The sequence below is a fragment of the Emydura macquarii genome, unplaced genomic scaffold (genome assembly GCF_026122565.2).
Source record: "Emydura macquarii macquarii isolate MOO-44397 ecotype Brisbane River unplaced genomic scaffold, CSIRO-AGI_Emac_v2 contig_554, whole genome shotgun sequence".
Classification (NCBI taxonomy): Eukaryota; Metazoa; Chordata; order Testudines; family Chelidae; genus Emydura; species Emydura macquarii.
Window position 1 is genome coordinate 5,520,243 of NW_027130691.1, and position 19,327 is coordinate 5,539,569.

The 19,327-nt window shown below is 35.9% G+C and overlaps 1 protein-coding gene across 1 annotated transcript; it reads right to left on the reverse strand.

Moving 5' to 3' along the window:
• Nucleotides 1-1,706: 1,706 nt before the first annotated feature.
• RAD9B (RAD9 checkpoint clamp component B) lies at nt 1,707-19,327 on the reverse strand. The gene is given in 12 exon segments (XM_067539555.1): nt 1,707-1,910; nt 4,435-4,720; nt 5,521-5,596; nt 5,599-5,642; nt 6,322-6,386; nt 6,853-6,959; nt 8,202-8,308; nt 12,638-12,737; nt 14,766-14,880; nt 15,948-16,097; nt 17,102-17,172; nt 19,193-19,327. Coding segments are annotated over 12 exon segments (1,284 nt in total). The 5' UTR covers nt 19,227-19,327; the 3' UTR covers nt 1,707-1,781.

Sequence of the window (19,327 nt, forward strand, 5' to 3'; positions counted from 1 at the left end):
ATAGTTGCAGAAAGCCCTCTACCAAGCCATCTGGCTTACCTAAAAGACTTGTTTATTCCAAAATTTCCTGAGTTCTAGATTACCACAAACTGCAATGGCCTGTTCTCTCACTTGAATGGCAGTAATTGTTTCCCTTGAAGAATGACTAAATCAAGCTAATTTATGGTAATACACAAGGTCCACTCAGCTTTGCCAAACAGTCCCAAAGTACCAATTTGTGTACATAAGGACAAACTTTCATCACTTTTCTGGCATTCGGCAAGATGCATTCTATGGAACTACACAAACCCCCACCCTCAATCAAAGTACAAGTCAAACTGAGTTATTCTATTCATGTATTGAAAAGGCAGTTGTATAACCGACAGACTGTTACCGGGATCACACAATCAAACTAATTCTGATCTCTTTGATTTGTAGGGGGTGAGGAATTCCTAAATTCTAATTCACTGCATCTTGTTCTCATACTTCACAAAATGGGTCCTATAATAATACAAGTCAATTAGTAGATTAAAATACTTCTAATTTTAAAAAGATCTATAGCAAAGTGTCATGGAAGTGCAGATTACAGTCAGTTTTATACCTAAATGCCAGTCTCACAAAGTTACTGGCTACTTATGGTAATAAATGTGTCTGGCTGTTTTAGACTACATGGATTTGCTACGCTAACAGTGTCATCACCTGTATAGCCTTAATTCTCCTGAAGCAGTGTACTATCACTGGGTGACTATCACAAACTATGTAGCCTGTAGTAGAACAGTGGCTCTCAACCTTTCCAGACTATTGTACCCCTTTTAGAATCTGATGTGTCTTGTATACCCCAACTTCCCGCTCACTTAAACTACTTACAAAATCAGACAAAAGTACAAGTGTCACAGCACACTATTACTGAAAAATTGCTTACTTTCTCATTTTCCCATGTAATTATAAAATCAAATGGAATATAAATATTGTGCTTATTTCAGTATGTAGAGCAGTATAAACAAGTAATTGTATGAAATTTTAGTTTGTACCAACTTCACTAGTGCTTTTTATGTAGTCTTTTGTAAAACTAGGCAAATATATAGAGCAGTGGATGTATCCCTAGGCGTACACATCCCCTGGTTGAGAACTACTGCACCAGAACAGCGGTCCTAATTCATTTTAGGGCTATCATGGGTTTGACAATCTAAGATTTTCAATCCAGCATCTTTCACCACTACTGAGTTATGAAAATTTCAACGGCACTTTGGAGATGACACACACTCATATAATTGGCTGTTAGAGAATGGTATTGACAGATGGTAAAAACATCCTTTTACTAAAGCTTTATGGATGCATTTTATATATTTATTAAATTTCCACATAGGTAAATATTTTATATTCTAACTTATTTTAACCTGTGAGTACATCAGGAAATAATAAAGCAGTATGAAAATCCATTGCAAAGAGTCTTAACCAGTGCCTTTTATGTATTTTTATTGTAGAACCTGCACTATCAAACCAGCTCTGACTGTTTACCTGAGAGCTGGAAATTCTAGCAACCTTATTAAGTTGTAAGATCAAAATCATTTACACTAGTAATAGGCTAGAATATAAAATACAAATATTAACAGCAGTTCCTATTTAGTTCTAATTTCTGTCATTTAAAAATAAAAAATCCCAGGAAATTTCCATCATAGAATTGTTGCAACAAGTTTCTCTGTAAAACAACACTTAGCTATTCGCAATGCATGTAAAATACACTTTAATACCCAAAGACAATGTAAACATCTGTCCAAAGATTGTAAGGACACTACATATCACTAGACAACTTGGGAGAGTTGCCCATTGTCAAAATCATCTTCAGCATCACTAGCTGTGGCCAAACTATGGAATGTGTGGCTGATATCTTGCTCCTTAAATGAAACTGTTCCAAAGAAAAGTGAATGAAACTGGAAAATGCAATATTTAATTGAGTGAGTTTTTGTACATATAAAACATTGCTTGGATTTTTTACTTCTGACTTAAGTCCTTTGAAGAGCACATACAAACAAAAAACCCCTTAGTAACTAATGTAGGCTAACAAACCCATTTGGCATCTACAATTATTTCCAGCTGTCATGAGAGGTGTACCAGTGTATGGTAACTTGCAACTGATTTAACTGCAACCAGTGTAATTCAGTATTACAAAGCAAATTTGAAAGTCTAGTTATGGGAAAACAGCTTAGATAACACAAATTCAAACCTCTGATGCAGCCTGAACAGGAGAAAGATGTGAATATTAAGCCTAAAGATTTTTAAAATATTACTACATAAATGAAACTGCAGAGATTATGCTTGTGTGCAGCTATGGCATGCATAGGACACAGTTCTTGAATACACAGCACTCATTCACTCAACCTATGCCAGATGGAAATGAGAGTTATTGCCAGAGATGGTCTTCCCAATCCTCTGGAAACAGGTTGGAAGCAGCTATTGCTAAACCTTTTCAGAAGGGTGGAAAGGAAAGGGGAATAAAGAAGTAATTGACAAGCCACTCCTCCTCCCCAAGGGGAGGAGAGAAGCAGCTGATACTATAAGCAAGCAGATCAGCAATTTTTGTGAAGACCTTTGCTGGTGCCCTTGTTTTTTTACTGGTCGTGAAAGCTGTGGAGCCTCTCCCACTGCCTTAACATAGACTTTGAAAAGGCTCTGAACAGGTGTTTGCTGGCATGTATGTGTTTCTATAAGGGTTCTTGGCAAAAAAAATGGAGAGCAAACTGGTCAGGGCCTCGGGCTGGAAGGGAGGAAAATAACTAATACATTTAATATGAATCATGGACTAATTTGAAATGACTCATTCATGTCTCAAAATACATACTTTTCCAACTTGATTAAATACTCAAACAACAATAAGATTGCTCAAAGGCTTCCAGAATACTGAACTGTGACCATGTTGGTCCTTGGAAACCAGCTAGCACCACCTGTACAAATTTACTTAAGTGTGGAGGTTAGAGGAAAATTAAAGAGGGAAGGATCATAGTTCAGGAGCGAGCATAAAGCTGGACACCCTGGGCTCTAGTACTAACTCTACTATAGAGGGGCTGTGTGCAAATCACCTCCCCTCTCTTTCCCCTATGGACAATGTCAGGTGTCAGTGGCTGTTCAGCAGTAAGTATTACAAGAGAGATGTTTAAGATAGAGATAAAGCTGATTTAACAAGATTGTAATGGTTAATATTCCTTTACAGCTCAAGCTTTTTTTAGAACAGCTTGCCCTGATATTAAATTATTTTTTTAGGGGATTTAGTCTCTAGAAAGTCAGATTTATTGGTACTGATTTCCAAGGTAGCTTTCACTTAGTGTCAGCTTAACTAAAGCATACTGTTAAATCTGTAAAGCAATAGGCATCAGATAAAGCTCACTATTTCTCAAGGTATCTATAGGCAAGGCCCTGTGGATTCCATAGCTATGGAATTTCCTTGTTACAAGGTGGAAAAATTCTAGTCCTTTATGACTGAAGAACCTAAAAAAGTTAATTAAGCATAAAGTGAGGTATCAGCTGTTCTCTACATAAAACCTAAAACATGCCACTCATCTTAGGTTGGGCTCTGTTGGACTCTACAATTCCTATAGCTGTGAAATCTCTAATTTTTCCACAAAGGTATGGAGGTCAGTGTTTTGCTGCAAAATTTGCCATTTTGCTGACACCTATAGCTTGCTTCTTGTTCTGTCGTCTTGCTTTACCGAGACTGCCTTAAGCTGCCTCTTGTTCTCTAGCTTTCCTCACAAGGGGAGTTAATTGTCTTATAGTGCTTGCTGTCTGTAGGACTGCATGGGAATGCACAGGTAGGAGGGTCTAGGAGCCACACCTGGAGTTCAGTTTGCAACTAGGTTATGGGAGCAGCCAGAGAATATAGGCAGCTAAGTGGGGCTATGTGGAGAACAGCACAACAGCTAAAGTTTGAAGAACCAGGCAGATACCATTCCCTTCTCCCCTCCCCCCCCGGTACGCCACTTGCTAGCACACAAGGGACAGGAAAGAAGACATGAGATGAAACTCCTAGCCCACGACATGAGAACTGGGGGAGTAGAGCATAGCAAACAATCCTCCCTCCAAGAAAACCCTGTAAAAATCAATTGTCAATGAGCATTTTCAAATATGAATTATAGATAGGTGTGAAGGAAAAGAGAATACAGGACATTGTGGGGCAGTAGACTGAATTAACATTGTCACAGAATTTGGTTCCATTGTACTGCAAAGTACATGGGGACCTGTATATAAGGGAACTGGAGATTCAACAAATACTGAGAACAATGCTGTTGCACTGAACTTGATTGAACAGCAATTTATATAGAACTTAATACTGGGGTGTGGTAAATGAGGCTACATGTAGTAACTAAACGGTACTAGTTTAAGTATTAGTAGAGTATTTTGCTGTCTGGGTAAAACTTTTGTTTAGCTTACTATGTAGATTTGATTTGGCATTCTTCTTACCTTGGAATAATCAGAATATGTTGGCACTACTTCCTCCACAATTTTAATGTCAGCTGTTGCATTCATGGCCACTACCTCGATGTTCTTCGTCTCCTTGGTTGAGATTATGGGAGTAATATCTTCTTTTGACAGAAGGTTCCTACACTCTACAGATGACTCTGTGTTACGTGCTTTTCCATTCCAACAAAGCTTTTTTGAAGCAATTGTTTCTGTATTACCATCTTTGTCTGCAGAGTTGTTTGGGACTTTTTCAGCATTAGCTGCATGGGTCTTCTTCAAGGTAGGCCTGAGGGATTAACAGACAAGTTAATAACCTGACTGGATGTCTTATAAAATAAATAATAAAATAATATAAGCAAAATAGATATTGCAAATGGCTAATGAAAAGCATGATGACTCTAGAACTAGGCTTTCAACTAGTGTTGACTTTTCCCCCAGCTAAGCTTCATGGATCCCACACAAAACTGACAACAGTAAGAGTGCTGCTGGTGGTTCTGTTGAGAATCCCTGATGTTGGCTCTTCTACTCCAAAGGAGAGGGTACTGCACCAGTCCAGTGCATGAAACTGAAGGATGTGTTTGAGAAGGGAATGTGAATCTTCTGAAAGCCATTTCCCACAAACTTGAAATAGGGAGAGATTTGAGAAGGCGATGAGAAAGATGACACAGGCTATTCAAACAATGTTTTAAACACAATGGCAATCAAATTATGGTGATGAGGGCCACAAAAGTATTGGATGGATGGATAGATATGTACTCTGGATAGGAGAGGTAGCAAGTTGGAAAGAGACTGCCCTCCCATCATGATCCGTGCACTATCTTTTGCCTCGGAGCTGGTATGACAACTTTCATCTTCTGGTCAGGCTCCTTAATCTGAACCTGATCCTCCTTTCCACCCACTAAGCCACCTCTATCGTGTGCAAATGCCCTAATATCAGGTACCATAGAGATGAATGCTATAGAAGAACCAAAGTACATCTCTTCCTTCCCACCTCAAATCTAACATCACTGGAAATTGCAAAAAAGGACAATAGATTTTTCAATCTTTTAGAGCAGAATACTAAAACACCACTAAATCCTGCATTACCTTTTCTGTCTTTGTGAAAGGCATAGAGATTGCTGAGAGGATTTCCTATTTTCAGTGTCAGCTACTGTAGCCAAACAAAACTGGCTTCTACCATCATGTCCTCAGTACTGAAAGCAATTGGTCTAAAAATATAAAATTAGACTGAATTGTATGCACAAACATATATATGCATTTTTGGGGGGGCAAGGGAAGGAGGCATAGTTCACATACTTATACAGACGTACACAGATGGATAGATAGATATACACACACAGATGTTTGGTATAGAGAGGTTACTCTTTCTGTTCACTACTTATTTAGGAAACATGAGAGACTTTGTTTCCCATTACAGCTTTATAGGCTGCAGTGAGTAAATCCTATGGAATTTTGTGCTTAAAATAATTTAATACCAAACATGCTTACACACTTGTGGAAACTGCTCAAAGACCAGATTCAAATTAAAAAAAAAGTTTTCTTAACTGAAACTGATGGCCTAATATTCAGACATGTGCTGAGCACCTGACATTTTCAGTGGGATGTGTGGGTGCTCAGCAATCCAGAAAAATCAGACAAATGATGTTTTGCATAAGGTCTATCATATAAAAGTAAGCGCCTAAAGTCTGATACAAACTATTCAATTTTTGTATTATTATGATTAATTACAAACACAGCTCAACAGTAAGTGAATGCTATTGGTTATTTTAAGGGGAACCACTTTACTGATACAATGACTAAATATTACTCAAACATGACTGCAGATGAAAATCAAATGCAGAGCTATTACTAAATTACTACTATACAGTTAGGTTCCAAAAAACTTACTTTCCAGACACATCAAAATGAATTGAGACAGTAGCACTAGTAGCCTCTGCAAATGCTAGTAAACCCTACAAATGGAAAAGAAAGGATTATGAAAGTATCTTAAAACAAATATTGAGCACTAAATTTTCCTTTTCCTTTAAATTTATTCCATTGATTAATCATAGATTAGGGATACCAATCTACTGTTACATGTATACATTCTTGCTTTCTATGGCCCGAGATTTTCCCAGAGATAATATTTTCCATATGGCTCATTATAGATATATACTATAAAATCTTCAATACACGAGTAAAAATTAATTTGTTAAACCTAAAGCTTTCACAAAAAAATTATCCACACTTCCCCACCAGACCATCTGAAGGTAAGGAAGTCTACTTTTATGGCTACCCCTCATCCAGGAAGTAAATATCACTGCATGCACAGACCTGATATAACAGTTGCCTCAGTGAGAGTCCTGCAGCACCATGGTTAAACATAGTATGTACTAAACAAATATCCTATTATCAAGAAAATTTTATTTGTATCTTTACCCTCAGTTCTTTAAGGCAAAATGTTACTTCAGAGTCTACTCCAATTTGAAAGTAGTCAAATTCATCTGGATTAAGATATATTTTAGTGTGCATTGCCTTTGAAAAATCTGTTAAAAAATTACAAGAAAGGCAAGAATTAAAAACAGGATAAAATACTAGCCTCATTATGTCAGTGGGGCCATGAATGCATTCACAGACTTTGAAACCAAATGTCTTTTGAACCAGCATTATTATAAATATTTATGAATACTTGTATTCATGTTTGTAAATTTTGTTAAGTATATACTAATTCTGATTAGGAAATGTCAGTCAAAACATTTACACCTGTTATCTTCCAAGAAGCACAGTTACAGTAGAAAATGGTGTACTAGCAAAAAATCTACTAATTCCATCTACTCACAAAAAAGAGTAAATCACTTCTTAAACAAATTTTAAGCTTAACAACTAAAAAGAATGAACAAAAACAGGAAGTTACTGTCCTGACAATGTCATGAGGAAGACTGGGAATTCAGAAAATAAAGTACAATTTAAAAGAGCTGTAAATCAGATGTCAAAGTTGTTTTAGATAAAATACTCTTAAAAATGCTTTGGTTAATGTAAGTGTTTGTCTAACCATTTTTTTTTTTGACAGGGTAAATTCTAGAATTTAAATAAAGTGACCTAGAAGTTAAAGTTTATTACCCCAGTGTAAAACTGATATTAGTAGCACCGTTTTTCTGGGGCAGTGCACAAGAACACTATGCTTTAGAAACAGAGTTATAGTTCAAAATACTTCTAAATCAAACAACAGGAAAACACTCTCTTTATATTCTCACATGCTAGTGCACAACATAACACTTCTAGACCAGCTAAAATACAATATTGCTGTAATATATTAACTTTTAAATATATGCTGACTACAGATGATGGCCATTTACAATGATATTTATGTTTAAATATTTATCTTCTTTTTAAATACAGATTTACCCTCCTCCTCTCCCAGTTTGTTGCTGTTTCTGGTAGAATAGTTCTCTCAGTTCAAGCCTGCAGCAAACTGTATAATTTTGGCTCTATGTACTTGCTCTGCTTGGCATGCACTATTGATACCAAAAAAGTCTAACTTATACACCATTACAGGTTTCCGCAAAAACTTCTAAAGGTGACAGTTCTATTTTTAAATTTTCTGTCCTGGCATGTTCTCTGACCTGAAACACTCTGCACATCTTTAACTTGATTTACAATATCTAAATAATGTTTAATTTCCAGCCATGTAATACCTTTCCCCACCATGCTGCAAAGTTGTTTATTATTTATTTCAATTGTTTTAAAGCACTCTTACTCTTTCAAAAATATTGTGAATTAGTTCTTACCAATTTCTTCCTCAGTATAACTCTTGAAACAAACTTTCATTGGTGTAACAGCTACAGTTACTTCCTCTTGACACATTGGAAAATGAATTATTATATCAGTCAGCAACCTAAGAAATTTTGTATAGTGTGTTAAGATTATTTTAGACAACAAATTACGATCTATTCATATTAGTAGTAATGAAAATTCGTGTCACTTTGCCGTAAGATTTGAAAAAATGTTAAGAGAAAATATAGGTCGTAGTGTACTATCCTCCATTTTAAATGTGATTTAATTGTATTTTCTTTTCTTTTAAATATGATGATTTTATATATTATGCTTCAATAATATACAATAATTATATTTTAATCTAACGAGTACTGTTAAACACTGAATAGCTAATTATCATGATAAATAATTATGACAATCTTAATGTGCTTTTGTTTTCCTTTTACTATTAATATATCCTGAACCAAATTAACATTTTAGATAAATTTGCCATAATTTACATTTATGCATCACAAACTTTAGTAAAATCCAGCAGCAATATTTTTTATCCTTTTTACTTTGTTCAGAAATTTGCAGTTGATGGAAAAGCAAAATTCTTGCATTAAATTTTGTTCACTACAGACAAAGAGGTTCATTTGTTTGCAGTCTCTATATATACTGATTGCAAAAGAAAATACATTAATAATTCTTTTCCCCAAGGAATCCTAACATATGTCCTTTAATCCCCACAGGGGATATTTTGTACTTGTAGCATCACTCCCTCCAGGAGAGGAAGGCTGGGACACGGCTCTCTCCAAAATCCATCAACACTGCTTCCTCAATTGACAGTGTTATGAGTAATCCCATTACATCAAACAATAGAATGCAAATACTTCGGGGCAATGACACTTTTTTTTTAAATGGAATATCTGTATACTCCATGTAACAATGGCGCACAGATCCTTGACTGCTGTCCCTACCACGTACTGCAGTATAAAAACTAGGTGGGCAAAAATCGGAGACCAAAAATGCTCCCTTTTACCCTTTTTTAAACATTGAGAATGATTTCTTTCAAATCACAAGTACAAAAATGACTCTTGATAAAAGATAATAGTTCTCTGCCTTGCATAAAGTAAGGCTCTTAAAAGCACTTTTTATCATGACAGTATCAACTTCTTGATATTTAAAAGATATATGACCTCTTACTTACATCCTTTTTACTGTTCTTTTTTAAAAAGTCAGACGTGATAAGCTTTTGCAAAGCTGGAAAAACTATCTATTTTATGCCATTGAACTGTTTAAATTTTTAAAACTAGATTCATGAAATTTTTAATGGATGTTTATCAATTTGTCAACTCTGAATTAATGTTTAATTTTTTTAAGAATCCAATCTACACATACTGGCATTGAATCATGCTATAAGCAACTCTAAATATTTATAAACATTTGGCTTTCATATCGTTTACCCAGTCCAACTGTGACCTTTGAACCAACTCTTTTAACACTTATTTCAGTTATAAAAACAAATCATGTAAAGAATGTTTTGTGGCTTTACAGGCTTCTACTTCTATAGTATCTGAATAATGAAACTGAGATTTTTCAAAGCAGTCTAGGGAATCTAGACACATTATCTGTTAAAATTAATGGAAGATATGGACCTAAGTCCCCTAGACTGTTTTTGAAATGTTTGTTTAAAAATACTGGAAGAACTGTAGCTGTTTAGGTCAAGCATTCAACATGCACCTGTTGTCTTGTTACTAAGTTAAATGATATCTTGTTTTTCTACAGCAATTTCAATCTGAAGATCTCAAAGTTCTTTACAAATAATTAATTTTTTAAAGAATGTTGTGTAATTATTATTACCCCCATTTTATAGATGAGTAAACTGAGGAACAAAGAGATACAGGATCCTATTCAATGCACACTGAAGTCAGTGGAAAGACTCTCATTGACTTTGATGGGTATTGGATCAAGCCAGAGCTTGCTACATAAGTTTGCCTATCTTCAAGTCCTGTATTTAACTACAAGAAGATGCTAATGCATTACAGAATGTCACTGGCAAAATCTCTGAAAAACAGTAAGTTTGTCAATATAAGACCAATGGAGATATAACTTTGTCAGGCTAATATTCTTCTGAATAGGTAAATACTTTTTAAACTCGTATACACTTTTCATTGCTATTGGAACAGACTGCTCTAGAATTTGCTTTTAAGAACACTAGCTAAAATCTTTCTGTATATGATCAGTTGGCATGGCACGTTTAAGAATTGTACTTTTAGTATCTTTAGAGTGCTTGTTCCAAACTTGACTGTCCCATTGGTAAAAATTTAGCTTTTTCTAGTTATGCTAAATGATCATTGGATTTTTTTTCTGACTTGTACTAAAACCAACTATATGAAAATAAACAATGGACAATTTTAAAGTTTTCTATCCTCATACCACATCAAAAGCCTAGTTCAAAGCCCAGTGAAGTCAATGGAAAGACTTTCATTGACTTCAGTGCGCTTTGGATCATACTCTAAATTAACTGAGGTATCTTCTCAAGAAATATTCTCTCTGACTGCAGCTCTAGGTTCTGTCCAAATCACTGGAATATCTTCCATGTATCTTAGCTCCCTTTTGTAAACTAAAAAATATGCCTGCCTGATATACAAATTTGCATTTGGACAAAGAGCATTTGATATTAATTATAACATTAACACCTGCAACAACTGACCTGCTGTTAACCTCGGTTTGAAAACCGTATCTTTCGCGAATTAATGATGAGACTACTAAGGAGCAGCAAGTACTTAAAAAAATAAAAAACCAACAAAAACAAAAAAACAAATGCCATAAAGAAAGCAATGTTTCAGAGAATAGTGTGGAAAGGTTTGGAGTATATATGACTGATACTACTGTTGTTTTTACTGACTGTACAAACACTTCCTAGCTAACAATGACTTCTCCCAAAAGCAATATGCAATCAAAAGATTTAAAACATCAAAATAGTGGCTTTTTAAAAAACATACAGATAAAAGCTATTTCTTCAAAGAATTGACTGAGATAAGTAAGACTGCATATCAAAAGCCTTAGTATTTTTAAGTGCATAGTACAATTTCTTTCGTACAGTAACCCATGTATATTATAGTATGCAGTGTTGCTGATATTACCTCACCCATCTAGTCTCTCTAACGGTCATTATAGAAAGGCTGATATTTCATTTTGAATTGGTAGCCATTAAATGAATACACTTTTGCAATACCATACCACTGCTTACATTCTTAACAGTAATTTTCAATAACAAGGTCTTTGCAAAGATGACTCTGTAAGAGAAAATCAGTCTTCTCTGGTGTTTTGGTAACTTAAGTTATTTTTCCTGTTTCAAAATATGAAATGCAAGTGCTCTGGTATCATCTAGTGTCACTATAGCTCCATGATTAAATATCTCATTATCTTCTGCTGAACTGTGGGAGAAATGTAGATGCCATAATGAGGATTTTAATTGTCAGGAGCAATACTACTCAGACTATACTCATACTCCTCACTCCTGACACAGACCTTAATCCCCCTTCACCAAAAGTACACAACAAAGGGTACTATTTTTCTTTTTCTGGTGGTAAAAGAACACCTGTTTCACAAAAGTTCCAGTAATCTCTCCCTTTTTCCAGTATTTATTTACTGTGAATATATAAAATATAATATACAATTATTAATAATGCTAAAGGGTGGTTAAGCTGAGAGACATTAACTATGTAAAAATGAAATCTTATTCAATAAAAATGTTGAGTATATACAGTCAAAGCTTATTTTTTGTATAAAAGTAAAATTTTACTTCCTTTTACCTTTGGTAGTGCTGTCACTAGGGAAGAATAAGGTGATTCATATCTAACTCATTCATCATCACCAACTGAATTGTTAAATAAATTGTTTTAGAATCTTTATAATAGTGATAACACAGGAGCCAAAATAACCCAGCTCAATTTTCAGACTCCAGGTGGAGTTTACAGCAGTGACAGTCAGACAGTCATCATTTACTTTGTTAATTTGAGCAAATTTAATCTAGAAGTCATAAGAAACAATAAATGTTGAATCCCACAATGCTTGTTACATAAAACCACTTTTCAGAGTAAACTGCACTTTAGCTATTATAAAGTTAGTAATTTTACCTTTAGATTCCTTTGTCTAAACAATTCAAGCACAACTTTGGCATTTATGTCATTCTGTAGGAGCTTCTCAAAGCTGCTGATGCAAGTTATATGTTACGGATTTTGCTCAGAGCTGGATTAATGGTGGGGCTGATGAAGCCATGACCTAAGGTCCCCAAGCTGTAGTATTATTTAGTACAGTAGTGTGAGTTAATCATACATTGGTTATTACTATGTGACATTTAGGTGCCCAAAATATGTTCGGCCCTGATTCCCTTAATTGGATCCTGAGTGCACTACTTCCTCCTATATAATTTCTAAAACAAAGAATATATTGAATTCATTACCTTGATTGGACCTTCAGTACATTAGGACACATATGCCTTGAAAAAACAGCTTGTAAAGGTTCACATTCATGAAAAGCCAGGTTATGAGTTTTAACAATACCTAAAGATGTGGCATATGTACAGAAATTAACATATGTTTGCATGTTATCTTAAACTTAAATGTTAAATTAATACTTTCATTAATCTCAGTAAAAAACCAACAAAGGTCCTGTTTTGTGCTGCGTGAGAATAGCATGCCTACAATATAGGTAACTCCATGAATTTTAACTCAGTTTCTTAGGAATTCTTTCATCACGAAAAAAGCTGAAGGTTCCACTTAAAAACTTGTCTCAAAAGTTCTCTGTGAATCTCAGGTGATCCACAAGAGGCAAGGGTTAGGCATGTTAGTTCCCAGAGAGTACATTTGGTGTTTGGGGTCTAAAAGGATAGCAGAATCCAGCCCTTAATGTTTGGCTGGTATAGTAATAATGAAAAAAAAAGAAAAGAAACTTCTATAAACATTTACTGAATAGCTATCTTAATTACCATCTATTGCATATAAGAATACCAAATACTCCAAGGCTTAGATTTTATAAAAGATGGTGCTTAGTGCTCTCTGGTGGATACTGAGAGAGCTCTCAGTCTATTTTTCACTATCAATGCATATGTCAGGTTCTCTTTTCTCCAATATTCAAATAATTTTTAAAAAAGGTTATCAAATGAATAACCTTATGCTATCTGTTTCAGTGTACATATATTGGAAATTTATAAAAATACATAATTTAAAACAAATTTTTAAAAAGGAAAATTATATACTGTTATATTTTTTCCAATTACACCTCTAATATGCAAACTTTCAAAATTAAATACAACTCAAATACCAAATGACAAGGAATTTATTATTTTCTGTGTAGCACACACATTAAGCTAGCACTAAATCAAACTTGCTTCCTTGAGCTTTAATAATACATTATTTCCACTTATTAATATAAAATAGTATGTTTCAGATATTAGAAAATGCATTATGTAGCACAGTTCTGCTAATTATACTGGCAACAACAATTATAACAGTACTTTAAGGGTTTATTTTCCAGCAGAAAGTGATGTACTGGCTTACACGTACACGTGCATCACTGTCTTCTACTGGACAGAATATGTCAAACCTGTTAAAATTCAAGAATCACATAAATTAGAGATGGAAAAGACTGATTAGATCATTTAGTCCATGTAACTGCCAAAACAGGCTTCTCTCCCCTATAATGCATTTTCAGTATTTTGTCCAACTTAGTTTTTAAATGTGCATGCAGTGGAGCATTGACTACTTCCCTGAGGAAACTATTCCACTATCAACAGATTTCACTATCAAAGTTAGCAATATTCCTCCTACATTTTCTCTTTCTTAACTTTATCCTTGGTATATCGCCTTGTACTATCCCAAGACCTCTTCAAATGTGTCAGTTTCTTATGCTGGTAGTTATTGGAGCAGTTCCTTTATCTTAGTGGGGTATGTTCTGGGAATTGAAGTTTGAGTTCTATTCCCCATTCCACATGCATTTATTTGGGCGATGACTACAGTGTATCATATGCCACCATAGATTATTCAAAGAATTTGAGGCATAAAATAAATCTTGTTATAGTCACCATGTTTATTGTACAGGACCATGTGCATGAAAACAAATGTCATTAATGATTATGATGTTAAACTCTCATTCCATGTACCAAACGCCTATTTTGTAGAACACAACTGCTATGACAAGTTCTCCTAAATAACTATCAACAAGTACCAACGTTTTATAAAAGCAATAATATTGTATACTGTGAAGAAATTAACAAAAATTAATCATCTGTCGTGAGTAATTGCAGCCCAAAGAGAAAAATCAGTCTGTAACAGCAGATGAGAATTGAATACACTAGTGCCTTATATTATAAAATACTATATTGAAAACCACTTTAGATTTTATTAGGTTGCAAAGTCAAGCACCCAAAAGCTAGGAAATGGTTGCAAGACTCTTCTATAATAGGAAATGTTAGGCATTACGTTCTGTCAATGACAGAAAATAAATTTAATAATAAAAATACAACAGTGACAAAATATTTACAAGTATAAGGTATTTAGTTTTTGTATAAAGACATATTACATATAACTTACCATGTTTGCAGAAGAGCTGAAAAGTTATATGGCAATCATTAACATTTGTATAAATGTTGCACTTCTCTACATTCCTTTCTAGTGTGTTTAGACATCTAAATACAGGGAGGACTGACTAAGAAAAAATGCATTAATAGTGTGCACCTTAAGAGCAATGCAAAGAATGCTAATAGCACATCAATCAGAAATGGGAACACACAAAGAAAAGCAATGACAGTAACAGTCACTCAAATCAACAAACACACAGTTAAAACATATTAGCAAAAGCACAGGAGAAAGATGGATCCACGAGTTAGTTCTGTACATACAAACATATCTGTATTTTTATTTCCAAGAAAAGGATTTAGTGTACATCAGCAGCATCAATTTTTTCTAGCCTGAGGGCCAGATATATTATTTCAAAAGGTCAAAAACCCAAAATCAGTATTTTGCAGCAGATTCTCTGCCCTGTTCTGCTCCCTTTGCAAAACTCAGGCAGTGTTCAGAGAGCAGAAATTACCTATAATGGTAGGGTTTCTGGAGGACTCCCCAGTAGCTGTAAAGCCAAAATAGTCAGTTCCTACTAGGAGCCATCTTTTACTACCTGCTCTCCATAGGCGTGCGCAGCACTTTTCATTAGGGTGTGCACCCAGGGAATTTTCATGATCTTTATTGAGCGTGTCAAACTCAGTTCCACCAGCGAGCCACATTTTAATTACCTGCCAGCGGAATTCTCACCGTGTCCCCTCCTCCCATCCCTACAATGCAACAAGTGGCCAGCAGGGCAGCTAATGAGCAGCTGGGGTGAAACAGCAACTCAGAGTGTTCTGGGCTCACACCAAACCTGCTCTTGGGACTGCAGGGTAAATGGTCAGAGGCAGTCAGTAACATGGTGCCCTTTACTGCCTCTCTGTAGCGATGAAGATGTTTCAAACACTTCAGTTTAGATGAAACTTCAGGGCACAGCTCAGGTAATATGTCTAATCATAAATAAATAAATATAAATTTTGTTCCCACCTCCGTTGTCTTAAGGGCTAACTTAGAGCTTTAAAGGCCACTAATGGTCCCCAGGTTCACAAAGGGTGAATTCTACCCAAATAAAGCAAGATATCATCCTGTCCTGCACAACACTCACAATTCTATTGAAAAATTGAACTACCTTACTGTTTAAAAAGCCATCTTTACTAGTCCATTAAGATTTACCTTCATTACTAATTTACATGTAAAGGGTAACAGTCTTTTTTTCTGACACAGTTCAGGCTCAGCTGTCCAGCAGTAATGTTGAAAAAACATAGATGAAAAGAAGACACATGCATATGCTGACCTAGAAGAATTCACTGATCTTAGAGCAAGCTGAAAATATAATTAAAAATTAATATTTTACCTTAAAACTAAACAAAAATGGGTGAAGTGTATATTTTTATCCTCCAATATCATACATAAGCACAAAACACATTATATATGTATGTATAAATCTAATAATAAATACAGACAGGTGGTTGATTGGATGCATATACACACACAGTCATCGTGTTTCAAATTAAACAATTTTACTCCTACTACTAGTCAGAAGTGGTTGATAAAATCTAGGGCCCCAATCCAGCAAAACTAAAGCATATGAATAGTTCCAATTACCCCACTGGGACTGATTATATGCTTAAAATTAAGCGTGTGTTTAAGGGCATTGCTGGATTAGGGCCTGTGGTAGCAAAATCTAATAGTTCCTGTCTCTTGGCCAAGTGGGTGTGCATGGGTCTATTTATGCATATGAGAAGTTTGTTTACTTTACAAATTAAAAATATAAGATCTTCATTTTTGACCTGATGGCCTGCAACCACTCCAATTTAAGATATGATCTTTGCACAAGTTAAGTAGGGTTGGACCTGATTAGTACTTGTCTGGGGAGACTGCCACAGAAATGCCAAATTCTGCAGGAAGTGGTGTTGATGATTCAGTAAGTGGCATCCTTTCATTTGAGTCAGAACTGAAGCAATGCTGGAATATGGTTTTTAGAGGTAATTTCAAATTAGAGGTAAAACTGAGACCATGACCACAAAATCTATGGCACTTGTCTTACTGTCATGAACAAATTCCAGTTTGGTAGCTATGAAAAAGCAGGAAAACTATAAAAAGTAGGAACAGGGTTTCCATGGTATCATTTGCATAGTTAAGATGTTACCCAAAAAAATGGGAGTGTGGCCACACCAAAATTGAGAGATGGTAAGCAAGAGAATTTGAATTATGCTGTAAGTCATGTGCAGAAAGTTTTTCAAAAAGCTACCTAAATTAATGCTGAGACTGTATTTTCCCCATAAAAAGGCATTTAATTTGAAAAAACAAAAACAAAATGCACTTACACCTTTTTCATTTGGGTCAAACCAAAACTCATCACTAATTCGTGCTATGGCATGTATTGCTCTTCCAAACACTGTAAGAGAAGACAAAAGAAGCATGCTCTTTGCATTCTGTATTTGTTTAAATGAAAAAAAAAAAAAAAAAGTGGTATAACATTTTGTCCAGGTTAACTAAAGAGAAGAATTCTAACTTTTCTACATCTATTTTAAAGGAAAGTTATGATGTAATGAGGAACATAAAGGCAAATATTACTGTTTCACAGCAAATCTCATCTGTATTGCTTACAACAGCAGCAGAAATGCACCACAGGTTGAACTTTTCAAAAGTCACCACCAATGATGGGTACCTCAGTTTTGGGAGCACAACTTGAGATAACTTGGGCCTGATTTGCAGAGGACCCACAAGTGCAGAGGACCCACAAATCCAACTGCTCAGCACTTCTAAAAATCAGCCCCAAGGTATATTAGACTGGGCACTTAAAAACTGAGACATCTAAAATCAGTGGTCACTTCTGAAAAATTTGGCTATGGAGCCTTGGAGCCATTAAACAAAAATAAAAAGGCACAACACCAAATCAAGATTGTCATTAAAGATGAACTTTCCACTGAGCAGGACTCCGGTATTTGAGCTGTTGAGTCCCTATCTCCCATACTTACCTGGAACTTGAAATTATCAGGTTATATTTGTGTTTAATTTGTGCACCAGGTCAGCTGGGGCAGCACTACTCAGTGAACAGAATTAGTTAACAAAATACTGTTACAAAGTCATCAGAAAGCATAAGAGCAGTGGTTTTGATTGAAGTCCTATACTGAAATTTGCTATCAGGACTATTAACTTTTAGGCATAAAAACAGCCAATTTTGTTAAAGATTACTGCTGTATATATTGAAATAACTTCAAGGTTGCATGGTTAAAATGAAATCTATTTTTTTTTAAAATAGGAGTTTCTTGATAATTTGCATGAATGACTGGGAGACACCACAATAATCTTAAATAACACTGCATCAAACACTGAATAATGCTTCTCTAAAATAAGACTGGCTTTCCTTAAAATTAAATTTAAATAAGTAAGGACTGTTTTGTACCTGATGAGTTACTGTGAATAATACTTTGAACTTGTATCATACTTTTCTTTCATAGATTGACTTTACAAAAGGGTAAGAGCCAGTGTGCCCATTTAATAGATATGATAACTGAGGCACAAAGAGGTTACATGCCATGTTCAAGATCACACCAAAACAGTAGCAGTCAGAATTAGAACCCAGATTTTCTGACTCTCCCAGTCCTTCCATCTATGCATCCCAAAATCCTTGACACTGGCTGCTGCAGCACTTCCTTTAAGCATCACTGAAATTAATGCAAAGCAAGGCTCTGGTGGGGATATGCAGCATCCTACTTGCTCAAATGATCAACAGATTCTTTATTTAAAAACAGACATATTAAATAACAAAAAAATCCTCTTCTCTCTCATAACTACATTTTAAAATCCAACAAGTCACAATTTGTCTTAAACTACGTGGCAACATCCGTTTAAAGTATATTTTGCATGACAAAAATAAAGAGCAAAGATACAGATCTTAAAACCCAGAATTCCAGTCTTTGATGGAAGCGACTCCATAAGTAGCTGTACTGTTCACCAGGCTGCAGGAGGGTGTTGTTCAGCATGCACCTGAGGAGCCACTGAGCCCTGCTCACAGGGAAGGACCACAGAGATATTAACGGAGAGCCCCATCCCCATTCCTAGCAGGTGCTCTCAGGGGAGACCTGTAGAGTTGGAATTAGAGACCTAGTGTTACTGGTCTCAGGCAGGGCGCAGAGAGGCCTGTGTGGGGCCCCATCTTGCAGTAATCTTAGGGCAACATTGGCCGCCACGTGCCATCACAGCTCACGTGGCTCCATGTTGTAGCCTTGCCTCCAGCTCGAAGTCCCTGTATCTCCACTGTGGAGGCTCCATGCCCCCAGAAGCATGTCTCAGCGCAGCTCCCTATTTCATGGTTGCAGCAATGTGCCCCCCATGCGCAAGCCCCGCAGGGTAGCCCCCTTGCTCTGCCCCTGAGCAGCCCCACACATTCTCCCTTCTGTGGCGGCTCCTACCTCTGAGGTGGGTCCTCCCAATCACACACTTCATGGTTGCGGGGGGAGGGGGCTGGGCGTCAGGCGATAGCACCTCAGGCCTCCCCAGCCTCGCCCCTCACGCAGCCTAACCCAGCACCTCCCAAAAGGGCGGGA